Here is a 15,671-nt window from a genome sequence, read left to right as displayed (position 1 = left end):
CTGCACCGCAGCTGGAGGGGGAAATATTCCCCACCCTGGCCAAGGATGGAACCACACATCCCAGATTATAACCAAGTGCAGCACCTCCATGCCACTGGAAATCACAGCCACTCTGGTTGCAGCTCTGAGGAAGGATGTCTTCCTCATCCTGTAAAATGAGGGCAGTTTATAAGGACACAGGTACAAAATAACTGCAATATCTGCTGTGCCAGGAGCAGCTCTACTGTGGAAACCTCTTCAGTTTCTCCTCTGTTTGACACAGACACACAAAATCAACTTTGTCAAAGAGAAAGGCCTCGTGGAACTGATAATCCAGGATTTCTGTGCTGATGACAAAGGGATGTACACGGCCCAGCTCAAAGATGGGAAAGCCAAAAATCAATTCACCCTTGCTCTCATAGATGAAAGTAAGTGAAATTCAGGATCAAACACAGACTGCCATGCTCAGTGGAAACTTTGTGAGGCACTTAAGGCCCCAAAGCATTTCCAACAGTTCTAATGGCACACTAGGAATGGGGAGAGCAAATTTTAGCCCAGATTTAAAGTCCAGGAATCATTTAAAAAATGATCTGAATCTCTCTTTACCATAAATTAAAGCTTTTAGTCTTATAAATAGGTGCTTGATGATAAAAGCAGTCTGCTGAAGTGGAATGCTTAGTTCTTGCTTCCAAATGTTTTACATATTAGCCTGCAGTGGTGAACTGTGCCTTGGCAGCAGGGTGGGGAGTGTGCAGTCATTTATCTCAGGGCAGGATCAGGCTGGAAATTCAGTGTATTTAGCAGCAGGTCCACTGCACTAAAGGTAATAAAGACAAGGAGGAAATATCTCTATTGCAGAGGAAATATCCAATAATGGGGGGTTGTTAACTTTGTCCTTTGCTGTTCCATAGCTTTTGCTAAAGTGGCAGAAGAAGCTGAAGCAAAACGGCGACAATGGAAGAAAAAGCAGGGTAAGGTCAGCCAAAGGCCAAGGACTTGTCAGAATGAGGCCAGGATGGCAAAAGCCAAATGGATTTATTTCACTCCATCATCTTTTCAAACACAGTATTCGAGCTGAGGTGACACTAGGACAGACTCCTTGTTTTCAGACACTTTGCCCTGCCCTTAAAAATCAAATAATGAACTAGTTTTAGCCAGGCTAGGCAGATTTATCAGTGGAGATCTTCTGCATCAGTGCTGTGGCACTGAACACTTTCAAACTGAAAACTGTCCAACCTGAATACAGATTCTGTAATTAAGATTCACTTGTAAAAACCAGGATTTTTAGCTAAGTTTGTAAAGATCCATTCATTCCACTTTCACCTCCCACCTTATGTTGGTGAAAAAAGAAGTTTATAAAACAAGTTCATTGCAAAAATACTACAATTGGAAAGGTGATACCCTGCTAGTGAGGATAAAAATATTCACTTGTTAGTGACTGTGACAGCACGTTATAAATCCAGTCTCCTTCTCGGCTGCCCAGTATGGGATGAAAGGATCTCAAGTAATTTATTTCAGTTCCCCTCCCTGTTCCCTGTTCCCTCGGGAATTCCAGGTGCACTGCGGGAATCCAGCACTAGATGGAAGCATTCCCGCAGGAAACTCGAGGTTTCGTTTCTTTTCCAGGTCCACATTTCATAGAGAACCTGACATGGAAAGTTTTGGAAAGCTGTGAAGTGCTCCTCACCTGCAAGGTAACAGAATTCCTTCAGCATCAATTTTAGGTGCAATTTTCAGAGGATATGAGCAGTGCAAATGCTTTGCTGCATTTTTAAGGAAATGGCTTCTTTTGGGCAGAAATTTTAACAAAGAAGGGAAATTCTCAGATTCTGGAGTAATGTAAGTGATGATTCATATTGGAACATCCAAGAATTAAGGAATCAAATGGATTTTGACTTCTAAATGTTGACTTCAAACAGGCAACAAACCTGAGGAAGGACACCAGCTTCCAGTGGTTCTTCAATCACAAGGCACGAGCTGGTGGAGAGTTTGATCCACAGACTGGGATGGGAACTCTGCAGATCCCAAAGGTGAAGCATCAAACAGCTCAGAGGTCCACAGGAAAATGGCAAAAAAAACCAAAAATGGGCTGATCTTATTCATATTCCATGTGGGTTCTGGGTAGTGCCCGCTGAGTGACAGAAACACTGAGAAAAGCAGAAGAGGAGAAACTTTTAATGTTGCAGTCAGGTTCTGAATCTGAGTTCTAGAGGAGTTCATGGCAGGGGGTTGGAACTAAACAATCTTTAAGGTCCCTTCCAACCCAACCAGGCTGTGATTGAAGATTCTAAGAAGAATTAAGATGTTTTTAACAGTGGGTGGCTGTGCAAAGTTTAACACATCCTGAGAGGCTGAAAAGAGCTGGTTTCACACAGGGACTGAGGCACAAGCTGAGCTACTGAACCCCAAACCCAACAGCTTCTGAACCAGACCCCCCTATCCTTTCACAGGAGCTTTGGAACAAATTTATCATTTTTCCCCCTCATTTCTGCTCAGTTCTACCAAACTCATTGGGAAGGAATGAATCTGAGCTTTTCCCCTTTCCCAAATCCTGCTCCTATCCTTTCACAGGAGGTTTTGAGGCAAATTTCCCCCTTTTCCCCCTCATTTCTGCTCAGTTCTACCAAACTCATTGGGAAGGAATGAATCTGAGCTTTTCCCCTTTCCCAAATCCTGTTTCAGTGATAGGGGAGATTTCTCTGGGAGGGGTGTTGTTTGTTTTGGGGCTTGTTTGGGTTATTTTAATCAACATTACACATGCACACACGTATTTGGTAGGTAACCAAAGCAGATGAGGGCCTGTACAAAGCAGTGGTTTCAGATAACCGAGGAGAGGACTCCACCCAGCTGGACCTCACAAAAGGAGGTGAGAGAACTTTGGATCACATTCACACCCCTTTTGGGATTTAAACCCAAATATCCTCACTTCCTACAAAACCTACATGTCCTAAGTGCTTTTATAGGAGTTCAAACCCACACTAAAATATTACTGGTTGAATTTAAAGAGTTTCCTGCTCCACCTGCAGTCATTTCTCCAGCCAGGGCTGCTTTATAAATTCTGCCAAGCCCCACAGATAAAAGCTCAGGGACGTTTCAGTCACTCCAACCCAGAATCCATCAGGAGGTTCTGCTGCCCCAGATTAAATGCTGCCCCGACATCTGGAATCCATCATGTGAACCTGGGACATAAATCTCCTGTCTGGGAGGCACATGCTGAGTGGGAAGGAAGATAGGAGCATCTAAATTTAGTAAGAAATGCCCAGCATCTGAAAACAAATGAATCAGAGGCAAAAACTCCATTCCCAGTGAGCTGTGCCACAGAAAAAGACAGCAAATAACCCATGGCTATAAACCATCCTAGCACAGTGAAATTCAGGGGCAGATTGGAGGTGGCTTGCTGTGATTTGTATTTATAGACACTTCAATCTTTGTCTTTCAGCCTTTGAGGAGCTTCTGAAGGAGCTGTGCAGGATCAGTGGTATGTGAGGGGAGAGGGGGGAGGGCACAGCACCAGCACCACCTATCCCTGCTCCTCTGGCTGGGATTTTGTCCTGGAACAGGGAAATCTGGGAATTCCTCCTCCATTCCAGTCTTTATTTTACACCACCAGCTCTTTCTGCCACACCTCTGAAAATCCAGCCCACTGAGGAGGGCATCAAAATCTACACTGAAGTCAAGTACTACACAGACTACATGAAAACCACCTGGTACCACAAGTAAGTCCCCCAAAAAATTTTGCAAAGTTTCTGGAGCACTGTTCCTTCTAACTGTTTATCCAAATTTAAACATTTGGGCCTGAGCCCATACATTTTTCTGGATTTGTCTGAGTAAGGGCTGAAATCCACAATTCACTCCCATCCTGGAACAAGTCTGGGAATTCCAGAGTGGAAAGTCATGTTATTTTTATGGTAGCACTGCAGAAATATTTATAAGTGATCATCTTTCCTAGAATAATAATGATGCTGCACTTATGGTACTGCTCAGTTACAGCCTCCTTGGTTACAGACAGAACTTTTTCAAACACTTTATTTTTACTACTTCATGTTTTCCTAAACCACTCTCTTCCCCCACTCTGAATAAAAAATATTCCCAAAATTACAAAATTCTTCCCAAACACTGAATAATTTAGCCTTATAATGTCCTCCTAAATAGAGAGCTGGTGTTTTATTAGATACCACCTACACATGTAGATAAGGAGGTGAACTTTTAATAACATTCAAGGGCTAAATACTTACAAATATTCAACATCTAAATGGGATTCAATCCCTTAAATAACAACCAGGAGGTCTTTTGTAGAGTTTATGAAGCTCTGGCAAACTGCCTCCAAGTGCAGCCCCATGGATTTCCTCTCTCCATGAAATGAATCCTGACTCCCACTAGAAAATGCTGAAATGACAGAAGTGCCATCACTGCTCCCTCAGGGAGAAGCAGCTGGAGAGCCGGGACAGGACGAGAGCTGGCAGCACCATGGACCAGCTCTGGCTGCACATCCTGGAGCCCGGGGAGGCCGACAAGGGCAAATACACCCTGGAGATCTTCGATGGCAGCAGCTCCCACAGGCTGACTGCAGACCTGGCAGGGCAAGGTGAGCTGGGGTAAATGAGCCTTGCTTGGTCTTATCCTATGCAAGCTGTTACCGCTCCAGAGCTCAGCCCCAAGGGCACTGGGTGCCAGAAGCCAGCTCGCTCTCAGACCAAGGCCATGGGACAGCCCCTAGCAAGCAGGGAATATTCAGCTCTTAGTGATCAGGCAGCTCTTGTGATTTCAGCTTTGCTTGCTAGGTAGCTTTTCCCTTGGCCTAAGGCTCCAGCAGACGGTAGAGAGAGGAGAAGCAGAAGACGCTGGCTGTTCCACGAGTATGGCTTTATTGGAGGGTCCCTGAAGGGTCTCAGCTCTTCTTCTTCCCAGTTAGTAGGGGTACAGTATGCTACTTTTATACCCTTGGCCTGGATCTAATCCTGACCAATGGCAAAGGTGTTAGGGTGACCATAAGTGACCAATGGTAGGGTTTAACACAATATTGCCTTACATGGCTATATGTCGCAGACATTTTTTCATAGAAATCCTTTCTTTCACATTTGTCCATCTTCTGGGAAGCAGAGCCCCAGAAGAAGAATGTAAACAATTGTTATCAATTGTTATGTAGCAGGTTCTCCTGTGATTGGCTCATCTTCCATGTGTACCATTAAAGGCCAATCACAGGAGCAGCTCAGGGACAGATTCCCTGCACACAGAACTTTGTTATTCATTCCTTCTATTCTATTCTATTCTTAGCATAGCTGCTCTCTGCAAGCTCTCTCTTTATTCTTTTTAGTATAGTTATAATGTATGATATATTATATATCAATAAATCAAGCCTTCTGATGAAGGAACAAGATTCTGGTCCTTCTCTCACCCCAGTGACTGTCTAAGGCTCCTGTAATAGCTATAGGGATAAGGTACAAGGCGGATGTCCCTATAATGTATGATATATTATATATCAATAAATCAAGCCTTCTGATCAAGGAACAAGATTCTGGTCCTTCTCTCACCCCAGTGACTGTCTAAGGCTCCTGTAAGCTATAGGGATAAGGTACAAGGTGGATGTCCCTATAATGTATGATATATTATATATCAATAAATCAAGCCTTCTGATGAAGGAACAAGATTCTGGTCCTTCTCTCACCCAGTGACTGTCTAAGGCTCCTGTAATAGCTATAGGGATAAGGTACAAGGCGGATGTCCCTGCAGACAGGAAACTTCTTTGCCGCTGTGTCAGCATTCTATTCTCCAAGGGGCCCTGGCTAAACCTGAGGGGTTTACTACACTGGGGCACCCCTGAGCTGCTTTCCAGGAGAGGGATTGCTCTCTCCCTCCTGGAGCTGGGGCTGATCTCCATCTGCAATCCCTGAATTGGGCTGAGGGGGACAGGGAAAAACCCACAGAAACTCGAGGAGAGGGGAAAGGAGCGAAGCCTTTCGGGAGCCTTGGCACTGCTGGGGAAAGGATGTGTCCAATTCCTTCCCTGGACAACAAATCTCACAGGAGGCATCTTGGAAAGGAGAACTTCCAGGTTTACAGAAGCTTTTCCAAACTGTTGAAGGTTTTTATCCTCCTCTAAATTTCTCTTTGGGAAGAGAGAACTCAGCCCCATTTATTTCAGTACACAAACAGAGCTGTGATTGCTCAAGGCAGGGGTATATACCATCTATGGGATAATTAAATTATCCATGTAATCTCAGCACTGTAACAATAGCATAATGCTAAATCTAATGAGTCAAACAAAACTAAAGGCAACTTCCCTAAAATCTTTCATTCAGATACCATCTATGGGATAATTAAATTATCCATGTAATCTCAGCACTGTAACAATAGCATAATGCTAAATCTAATAAATCAAACAAAACTAAAGGCAACTTTCCCTAAAACCTTTCATTCTTGCAGCTTTTGAAGATGCCCTGGCTGAGCACAAGAGGCTGAAGTAAGTTCCTGCCTAAATATTTTCACAGCTAAATCTATTTTGAGTCTCACACTGTAAATGGTTCATATAATGGCTAATAAATAAAACCACATTTTCTCTCCCTTTCAGGGAAGCAGCAATAGCAGAGAAGCGTAAGTAAACCAATCTCCTCCCTTCGGTGAAACATAGCCAGGTTTGCTGATTAGAAAAACTAAAATGTTCTATTTGCTCATTCCCAGGTCGTGCCAGAGTCGTTCAAGGTCTGCCAGATGTTGCCACCATCATGGAGGACAAGGTGATATTGAGTAACTCCATGGATTCCTTGCACAGACACAGAGGGATCACTGAGGGGGAGGAAAGATCCTTTTTTACCCTCCTGGGCATTGCCAGCAGCTTTTCTGAGAGATGCTGCCCTCCTGGGTCACCCTCACTGCCAGACCCTTCTGTTGTGCCCCCATCTCACAGGATTGGACTCTGAAGGCCTTGAGGTGCTGGGCCTGATTCTCCCACCAGCCCAACTCCCTTCTTCCATTCCTGAGTCACATTTCCCTTTGCTCAGGCAGCACAAACCCCCTGCAAATAACTGCAAACTCCCCCTGTGCCTGTCTCAGTGCCACCTGACAGCACTGGCAGCTATAAAACACCAGTGAGACAAATCTGAGTCAGGCCCAGTGAATTCAGGTTAATCCCGATTGCACTGCAGGAAATCAGGAAAAGGAATATCAGATATCAGTGTTGGAATGTCACCAATGAAAATGTGAGAACTGATTTTTATTGCTCTTAATTTAAATGATGTGTGGATGTGGCACTTGGGGATGAGGTTCAGTGGTGGCCTTGGCAGGGCTGGGTTAAGAGCTGGCCTCAATTTTAAACGTTTTTTCCAACCTAAATGATGCTGATTCTATGAACTGAATTTCCCTGCACATTCACAGCTCCATAATCCATTTCTGCTCTATGAACTCAATTCCCTGCACATTTACAGCTCCACAATCCATTTCTGTTCTATGCACTGAATTTCCCTGCACATTTACAGCTCCACAATCCATTTCTGTTCTATGAATTGAATTTCCCTGCACATTTACAGCTCCATAATCCACTTCTGTTCTATGCACTGAATTCCCTGCACATTTACAGCTCCACAATCCATTTCTGTTCTATGAATTGAATTTCCCTGCACATTCACAGCTCCATAATCCATTTCTGTTCTATGAACTGAATTCCCTGCACATTCACAGCTCCATGATCCATTTCTGTTCTGTGAATTGAATTCCCTGCACATTCACAGCTCCACAATCCATTTCTGTTCTATGAATTGAATTCCCCTGCACATTTACAGCTCCATAATCCATTTTTGTTCTATGCACTGAATTTCCCTGCACATTTAGAGCTTCACAATCCATTTTTGTTCTCTGTTTCACCACAGACCCTGTGCTTAACTTGTTGTGTGTCTGGAGACCCCTACCCAGAGATCACCTGGTTCAAAAACGAGAAGGTCATCGAGTTTAAGGACAGATACAAGATGGATGTGAAGGGCTCAATGGTCACAATCACCATAGAGAGGGTCTGCAATGAAGACACAGGAAAATACAGCATCTATGTCAAGAATAAATATGGCTCTGAAACAGGGCAGGTCACCATCAGTGTCTATAAACACGGGGAGATCCCAGTAGGAACAGAGCAGGAAATCCCAGCTGGGATTGCCACAAAAAAGCGTAAATGAATTTATTGTCTCCTTGAATCTGAAAGGAATTTAACTCCTTCAGATGCCTTTTGGTGTCTCTGTGTTTATTTTAGCAGTATTTCAGTGGTTTGGCAGTTATAGAACAATTCTGGTGTGTGTGTGTGTGTGTGTGTGTGCTCACACGTGTGTGCACTGCATGTTCACTCTCCAGAGAGACTCTGCCCTGGTAAATCTGTGTGGGCTTTCAGTGGAGGGTTTTTATATTAAATCTCTACATGTAACAGATTTTCTTGTAGCCTCTGTGTGTGTGTCATTAAACTGAACCCCTTGGTGCCATCTCAGCACTGCTTTGAGTACATCCATGATGAAATCACTACACCTGAGAAGTCAGGACATGCTCCACACATTAAAATGACCCTGCAAATCAGGAATTCTCACAGGCAAATGTAGTCACAAATGTGGCTCTTTCTGTGTGAACCTTCTTTAAAATTACCTACTAAAAAAGGGTGGTGAGTTGGTAAGAAGAAGCTGAGCACTGGGTCTCTATTTAAATAGAATGAAAAGTTAACTCAGAGAGGTCACCCACCACTGGGATAAGGCTCTGTTTGAATTAAGCAATCTAATTGCAAGGCACATCTAATGAAAGTCTTCCAAAATCAACAGTCAGGCCTGCACAGACAGCAAGGAACATCACAAGGGCTGGAGTGAGGGAAGAAACCCTTGTGTAGTTGGTGAGAAGAAAAAACAACACATCCTATTTGCTTCCTGCATTCACTCTCCCAGCAATGTTCCCTGTTTCATCTTTTATCTTCTATTAAAATAAAACGTAAAAAGAAGCTGAGTTTAATTCAATTCCATTAGATGCACATCACTGACATCTGCTGGATAAAGTCATCACTCATGTCCCACTCCAATGTGATTTTGCCTGTCCTCAATGGGAGGCCCCCAATTTGAAAAGAAATAGAATGATTTTATTCATTCTATTTTATTCATTCATTAAGGTTCACAGCAGAGAACATTGTGATAATTAGGAAGTTCCTGCTGTACAACACCAATCCCCTTGATCTGCTGTAACTTTATCTGAAGAATTCTACCCAAGACACAGAGAATGTGTTAAACACTGAAGTTGTGAAGAAAAAGCAAACAAATGAAGCTGCACTGCAACACTTTCCAACAAGGCTGGACACAGGTCAGTACCCCACAACAAACACAGCATGCCAACCCTCAAGGTGAGAGCAGCATGAACGAGAGGTTATGCTCATTAAGAACAAATAACTGATTAATGATTGCTGTTCCCAGTTAATAATTAGCCCTCTGCCGATCTGGGCTGGCCCCTGTGTGTCCATAAAGAGCATCCCCGAGGGCAGGGGCAGCCCTTGCTGTGTCCCACCATGGCATTCGCTGGCACCTGGCACATCTACGCTCAGGAGAACCTCGAGGCCTTCCTCAAGGCTCTGGGTAAGTGCCTCCTCCTCCTCCTCCTCAGCCACTGCCACCTCAGCTCTGACTGCTGTGCTCCCATGGAATTGTCCTTTATTTCTGGGACAAACTGCCCTGCTTGGTTCAGTCTGTGTCATTGAATTTGGATGGGAAAAGAAGCTGAAAGTTATAATAGATAATATATATAAAATATATTATAATTATATGTAATATATACTATCTACTATCTATAGTAGTTGGTTGGTTCGGTCTGTTTGATTGAATTTGGATGGGAAAAGAAGCTGCAACTTATAATAGATAATATATATAATATATATTATAATTATATGTAATATATACTATCTACTATCTATAGTAGTTGGTTGGTTCGGTCTGTTTGATTGAATTTGGATGGGAAAAGAAGCTGAAAGTTATAATAGATAATATATACAATATATAATAATTATATGTAATATATACTATCTATTATCTATATAATATATAATAAGTATATAGTATATAGTATATAGTATATACTATATACTATATATTATATATAGTGTATAACATATAACATATAACATATAACACATAACATATAATACATATTGATGGAGAAATGTTACAGATAACCCCCAAAGAAGAGTTGTTGTGTAATTACCTGTAATTTAATAAACATATATAACTAGAAACAAGGCATCAATGATTTATTCAGCCTCCCAATTATTGTACAGAAGCCTTTCCTGCAGCACAAATGCTGTCAGTAATCTGGGAATAATTATCACCTAAAAGTGGTCAGAAACCTGGCAGTGCTTATCAAGTGTGATAATGTCAGTAATCTCTGGGTGATTATCAAATCTAATCTGGGAGGATTAGGAGGTGCTACACCAATAAATGTGCACTTACCTTTGCCAACAAAAGATTCCTGTTGGGTTTTGAAGAGGAAATAGGAGATATTCAGGAGAGGGAGATGCAGTTCCAGTTGGCTACACCAATAAATGTGCACTTACCTTTGCCAATAAAACATTCCTGTTGGGGATTGAACAGTAAATAGGAGATATTCAGGAGAGGGAGATGCAGTTCCAGTTGGAAAGCCTGGTCTGACAGTGTGACAGACCCAACCCCTCTCCTGGTGACAATGACACCTCCAAATCATGCCAGGGACACCCCAAAAAGGGAGAGTGAGGTACTCCCAGTGTTCCAGCTCTGACTGGACAGAAAATCCCCCAACTCCCTGGGAAAATAACATAATGCACACGTGGTTCTGTTCATGGAGCATCATCACCCCATGGGCAGCCCTTAGGACAACAAACTGCATAATGTGACACATCACCAGATATCACCCCAAAACCCAACCAGACCAGAAGGAATGCAGCAAAAAAAACCATAGAGAAGAGAGGAATCCAAACCAGGATTCATCTTTTAACTTGGACATCACCTTCCAGTACTGGTTTGGATTTTTGTGCCTTTGTTGGAGGCACAATTTGCTATTTTGCTATTTCCATAACAAAATTCCTGTTTTGCCTGTTTTTGCAGGGTTGCCAGATGACACCATCAAAATGGCCAAAGACATTAAGCCTGTTGTTGAAATACAACAAAAAGGCAACGACTTTGTTGTGACATCCAAAACACCCCACAAATCTGTAACCAACTCATTTACACTGGGCAAGGAGGCTGACATCACCACCATGGATGGCAGGAAGCTGAAGGTAAAGCATTCCTGGAACAGGATCTTTCTTTATCCCTGAACCTCAGTCTGTGTGTGAGTGCAATTTGTTTGTACCAGTTCAATTTGCAAATATTTCTACCACTTTAACAAACAGAAATGTTCTTAAAACTCCTATTCAAATGCTGTGCTCTCCAGTTTAAATTAACAGCTGTCATTATGAAACAGGAGTGTAATTTATTTCCTATTTATTATTCCTCTTCTTGCTGGAATTGAATTCCAAAATCTAATTTTTAAAAATGTTTTTTAAATGTCCCAACAGTGCACTGTGAACTTGGTCAATGGGAAGCTGGTGTGCAAATCAGATAAATTCTCTCACGAGCAGGAAGTAAAAGGAAATGAAATGGTGGAGGTAAGTGCAAATAAGTGAAAATAAAGGCACTTGCAGAAAAATGCTGAAGGAAAAAATGTTGGCTAGCTCAGAGTGTTTACAGAGTGGATAAAGACTGCTCCAAGGGCACAACCAACTGCAACTTTTCCTTCATGCAAATGTTGTACATATATTTTAGTGTTGTACATATATTTTAGTGTTGTACATATATTTACAGGCAGGTGCTGTGACTGTGTTTTCTTGTGGACTAGGATGGGTTTATGCATGAATTACAGCCACTTCTGCCACTTAGCTATAAAAATGTGTATTTGTCTCCCACAGACTATAACATATGGTGGAGTAACACTTGTCAGAAGAGGCAAGAAAGCCTAAAGACAGATCCTCCTGTGTGACACCTTTCCATACCTGAAATAAAGTGCACTTTCCACAAGGCGTGAGCTCTGTTTTATCTGAACAAACAGCACAGGAAATCGTGATGATTTCTGCTCTCCTTTCTCACAGCAGTCCCCTGTTACAGGACTGTGTTTCCCCCTCTGTCCTCAGTGACACAAATCTGCCTCCCAGACAGCCCAAGCTGGACAAATCACACAGCTCCAGCTCAGCACAGTAATCCTTGGGAGCAGCCAAAAGCTACAGAAATGCTCCTTGATTCCTCACACACAGACTGAACACACTCAGCTTTAGTTCCTGCTCCTGCTGCAGGTTAGTTTTTAAGCAAACCCGTTCTCTGTGACCTGGCCAGCACAGAACAATCAGGCATTTGTTGGCCTGATCTGAACCACATGGCCCAGCAATGGAAACAGCAATATGTGAAAAGCTGGGAAGCACTCAGCAGTCATTGACAACAGGGATGGCTGTTCTTAAACTGAATTACACAGAAGTGCAATTAAGAGGAGAGAGAATTAAACATTCTTCCAATTTGCAATGAACTCTCCCAAATGTCTTGTCATGGCCCAAGTCTGTGAGGCTGAAGGAAACCAGACTTTGTTCAGAGCCCGTGTCTCTATTAAGTATAATACACACAGGAGATTATATCTTATTATTGTATCAGCAGCCCCATTTCACAACTGAAGTCACTGCAGATTGGTTAGAATTGGTTTTAGGTGCAAGACCTCATGAATAAAGCTGTTGGATTGATAATGCCACTTAAAATCCTGAATAAAGCTGTTGGATTGATAATGCCATTTAAAATCCTCACCGGGAGGTTTTATCCCAGTGGAGAGTGCTGAGTTCCCATCTCCCCATGCCAGGAGAGCAGTTGGTGAGGGGAGAAGTTGTGATTTATTACCCACACAATGTGATATGAGCAATTTGGGAAGTGCATTCTCGTTCTGGGATAAGGCTGCTCTCAGGGGGAGTTTCAGTGGCATAAAGGATCATTGTGCTCATTCTGCTTCCCAGGCAGCTCCAATGCCAGGCACAACCCTGCAGCCAGAATGAAATTCCATGTGAGTTACACAGAAATAAGATCAGCAGCACTGAAATCGGGGCTGGTACAGCTCAGGGAGGAGGAGGAGGGTGCCTTAAAGCTGCTTTAAAGGCACCCAAGAACTCAGCACCCTTCTCTCTGGGAGTTGCTGGGGAACTGCTGCAAACACACCCTGAAACCAAACCAAACACACGCTGTGGTTTTCCAGCAGGAAATTCACAGAGTGCTGCAGGTCTGCGAGGATCAAAGGCTGTGCCTGCAAACTGGAGGCTGGGACATGCAAAACACCTCAGGTTTATTTCTAAACCAAGGCAATCCTTCATTACTCATTTCAAACCGTTACAAAATCATTGTTGCAGATACCACACACTAAAAGCACACTGATCTTATTTGGAACTTCAACTCATGCCAAGTCATTCTAACGGCTAAAATTCTAAAAAATTAAAAGAACACTTCACCTGGGTTTCTTCACAGCTGCAGTGACTTCATTTTTTCCAGCAATGGTGCCAATCTTTCCCATCCTTCTGGCAATGTCCTTCTGCCACAGGGCAGCCCAGATTTGGGTGGAATATTCAGTGCAGGTCCTCATGTGAAGCAGTCAAACCTGAGGGATTCTGATCAGACTGAGATCTGTGTCCCATGGCCCAAAGGAATGAACATTCCTCAATGGCATAACAGCCTGGGATGGCGGCTCTGGAGTCGCTATTCCACAAAAACAAATTTTCTGTGCATTTTTCTGTGAAGGACTCCATTGGAGTATTTATAATCTAACTTGGATCTTGTTCCAAGTTTTGATTCCCAATCTGACAAGGTATTGCTGGCAGCATGGATTCCTATCCATCAAAGTCCACTCTCTGGTAAATTAATTGTTTTCAGAATGTCTGTAAATTTTTTTTTTTCTTTTTTGCTCTGTGCCAAGCACTCCCACCACAATTCCAGTCTCTGATGTGCGTTCTTGGCTGGATTTTTAGGTTCTTTTAATGATTTGTGTGAGCAGATCTGTGTTTATATTGCACAAGGTAACAACTCGACCAGCTGCTTGCATACAGAAAAATGCTAACTGTAAATATTTAATGCAAAAAACATGGTCAGAGATCCCCATCCCTTCTCTGTTGAGTCCTGCATGCAGACCCTGAACATTCAACCACATAAATTCCATTTTTTTGGGAAGTGTATATGTCTGCACATCTCCTGTGTTAATGACTGAACTTCATCTGCCATTCAAACTTGAATCATCTGTCATTCAAAACCTGTAAAAATCAGGCACTTCTTCATGTGAGATTGCCAAGATATGAACAGCAATGTCCTCCCACCAGTTTCCATTCATGAATATTAAAAATAAAGATGAAAATACACTGGTGGCAGACACCAGGGCTGCATCAGCTCCAAGTCTTTCTGTCCCTGCAGGAGTTTGCTGCAAATCCCTCACATGAAAATGCAGACACTTTTCACTGAACTCTTCACCAAACCCTGTGACTGTGGGGTCAGATGTGCCTTTTATCCACCTTTATGTGAGTCACACATGAGCGTGGTGAGAAATCATCTCTCCACCCACCAACTGGATTGTTTTCATCACACAAACAGCTTTAATGGAAAGGGCTGGGCCTGTGCAAACAGCCTGGTGACAACTCCTGGCGCTCAGCAGGGCAGTGGGTAACGGTGCTCTCCACAAAAATTGCATTAATTACTCCATGTGCAACAATAGTTACACACTCCAGAGAGACACTGGTCATTTATTGCAGTGTTGCACAGTTGGGGCCCTGTGGGATTGCACAAATGGAGCTCACCAATGATCAAAATTTATTACTATTTACACATTTTAGCAAACAAAGGAATTAGTGTGCCTTGGCTATAGGTCACATAGTTCTGAATTAGTATTCTATCTTCTGTTGGTTAATTATTCTGTTGTTTCTCATGTTAATTAGTCCCGTTCTCTCCTTTTGGGCCAGTGGTCTGTGGGGTGATGGTCATGACCTGCCCCTGCAGATGTAAAATTACATTTACCCAGTTGGAGATCATTTCAGCACGGTCGCTGAGTTGAGTTTATTAGTTTCTTCCTTATCTTGGGAGCTCTTGCCAGATGGCCCATAAATTCTGCATTCTTTGTGTCCTCTATCAGCGGGCATCCTTTTTTCTCGAGCTTTGTTAAGCTCCCCCTAGGTCTGAGATCATCGAAGCATGTCCAGCCCTAAACTTTAACAAGGCAATTCTACCAATCTGTTATTCTAACACAGGCACATCACTTAGAGCTCGATAGCTGCCATTTCACGGTTACATCTCCCTTCTTGTTGATTAGGCTAGAAGGCATAAAAACGTCAAACATCAAAGAACACCTTTTCTTAACAGAACTTATACATACTCCACACTTTGCGACAGCAATGCCACAGGACAACGATCCCCTGAACCTCAGGAAGGGCGTTAGAGCCCGAGGCGGTGTCAGTTGGGGGCACAGGAGGGAGGCACGGCGCCGTGAGGCGGCCGCACAAGGCCGGGCCGCGCTCTCCCCTCACGGCGGGGGCGCGGCCGCCATCTTGCCCCGCGCGCGCTCCCCCTTCCCGCTCTTTCGGCGGGAAAAGCGAGCGGGGAGGGAGGCGGAGAACATCGCGCATGCGCGGCGCGCGCCGGCGGGCCCGCGAGCTCCCGCGCGCGGCCAGGGCGCATGCGCGC

At 43.4% G+C, this 15,671-nt stretch overlaps 3 protein-coding genes across 6 annotated transcripts in view; 2 read left to right on the top strand and 1 right to left on the bottom strand.

Moving 5' to 3' along the window:
- Positions 1–9,020, top strand: part of MYOM3 (myomesin 3) — a 28,291-nt gene extending 19,271 nt beyond the window's left edge. Inside the window, exons 26-37 of the mRNA XM_074555525.1 lie at positions 263–407; positions 891–950; positions 1,606–1,673; positions 1,899–2,009; positions 2,758–2,845; positions 3,419–3,457; positions 3,590–3,695; positions 4,401–4,564; positions 6,403–6,439; positions 6,548–6,570; positions 6,658–6,713; positions 7,842–9,020. Of these exons, the coding sequence (XP_074411626.1) occupies positions 263–407; positions 891–950; positions 1,606–1,673; positions 1,899–2,009; positions 2,758–2,845; positions 3,419–3,457; positions 3,590–3,695; positions 4,401–4,564; positions 6,403–6,439; positions 6,548–6,570; positions 6,658–6,713; positions 7,842–8,138 (1,194 nt within the window). The 3' untranslated portion in view covers positions 8,139–9,020. The remainder of the gene's footprint in view (positions 1–262; positions 408–890; positions 951–1,605; positions 1,674–1,898; positions 2,010–2,757; positions 2,846–3,418; positions 3,458–3,589; positions 3,696–4,400; positions 4,565–6,402; positions 6,440–6,547; positions 6,571–6,657; positions 6,714–7,841) is intronic.
- The window catches only part of GRHL3 (grainyhead like transcription factor 3), a 106,865-nt gene extending 91,204 nt beyond the window's left edge, over positions 1–15,661 (bottom strand). Inside the window, exon 1 of one of the 4 annotated variants that reach the window (XR_012583302.1) lies at positions 13,463–15,661. Coding sequence is in view for 2 of the 4 variants with exons in the window: in XM_074555527.1 (XP_074411628.1) it covers positions 13,463–13,593 (131 nt within the window). In the remaining 2 variants the exon portion in view is untranslated. Of the gene's footprint in view, positions 1–1,907; positions 7,573–13,462 lie in introns of those variants that run through there. The other 3 variants (XM_074555527.1, XM_074555526.1, XM_074555528.1) reach the window with 3 other exon arrangements.
- On the top strand, positions 9,405–12,005 carry LOC102064887 (fatty acid-binding protein, liver-like). Its single transcript, XM_005494694.4, has 4 exons — positions 9,405–9,557; positions 11,055–11,227; positions 11,507–11,596; positions 11,897–12,005. The coding sequence occupies exons 1-4, from the start codon at positions 9,491–9,493 to the stop codon at positions 11,945–11,947; spliced, it is 381 nt and encodes a 126-aa protein (XP_005494751.1). The 5' UTR covers positions 9,405–9,490; the 3' UTR covers positions 11,948–12,005.
- Positions 15,662–15,671: the final 10 nt, after the last annotated feature.

This window comes from Zonotrichia albicollis, chromosome 20, assembly GCF_047830755.1.
Source record: "Zonotrichia albicollis isolate bZonAlb1 chromosome 20, bZonAlb1.hap1, whole genome shotgun sequence".
NCBI classification, from domain to species: domain Eukaryota; kingdom Metazoa; phylum Chordata; class Aves; order Passeriformes; family Passerellidae; genus Zonotrichia; species Zonotrichia albicollis.
Note: the sequence above shows the minus strand (reverse complement) of the source record. Positions and strands in the feature narration are given on the sequence as shown.

What these genes read in the sequence shown, in the direction of transcription:
- LOC102064887 (XM_005494694.4), top strand. Translation starts at nt 9,491, where the DNA reads ATGGCATTCGCTGGCACCTGGCACATCTACGCTCAGGAGAACCTCGAG. An exon ending in TGGATGGCAGGAAGCTGAAG is followed by an intron (nt 11,228 to 11,506) that starts GTAAAGCATTCC and finishes ATGTCCCAACAG; the next exon opens with TGCACTGTGAACTTGGTCAA. An exon ending in AAGGAAATGAAATGGTGGAG is followed by an intron (nt 11,597 to 11,896) that starts GTAAGTGCAAAT and finishes TGTCTCCCACAG; the next exon opens with ACTATAACATATGGTGGAGT.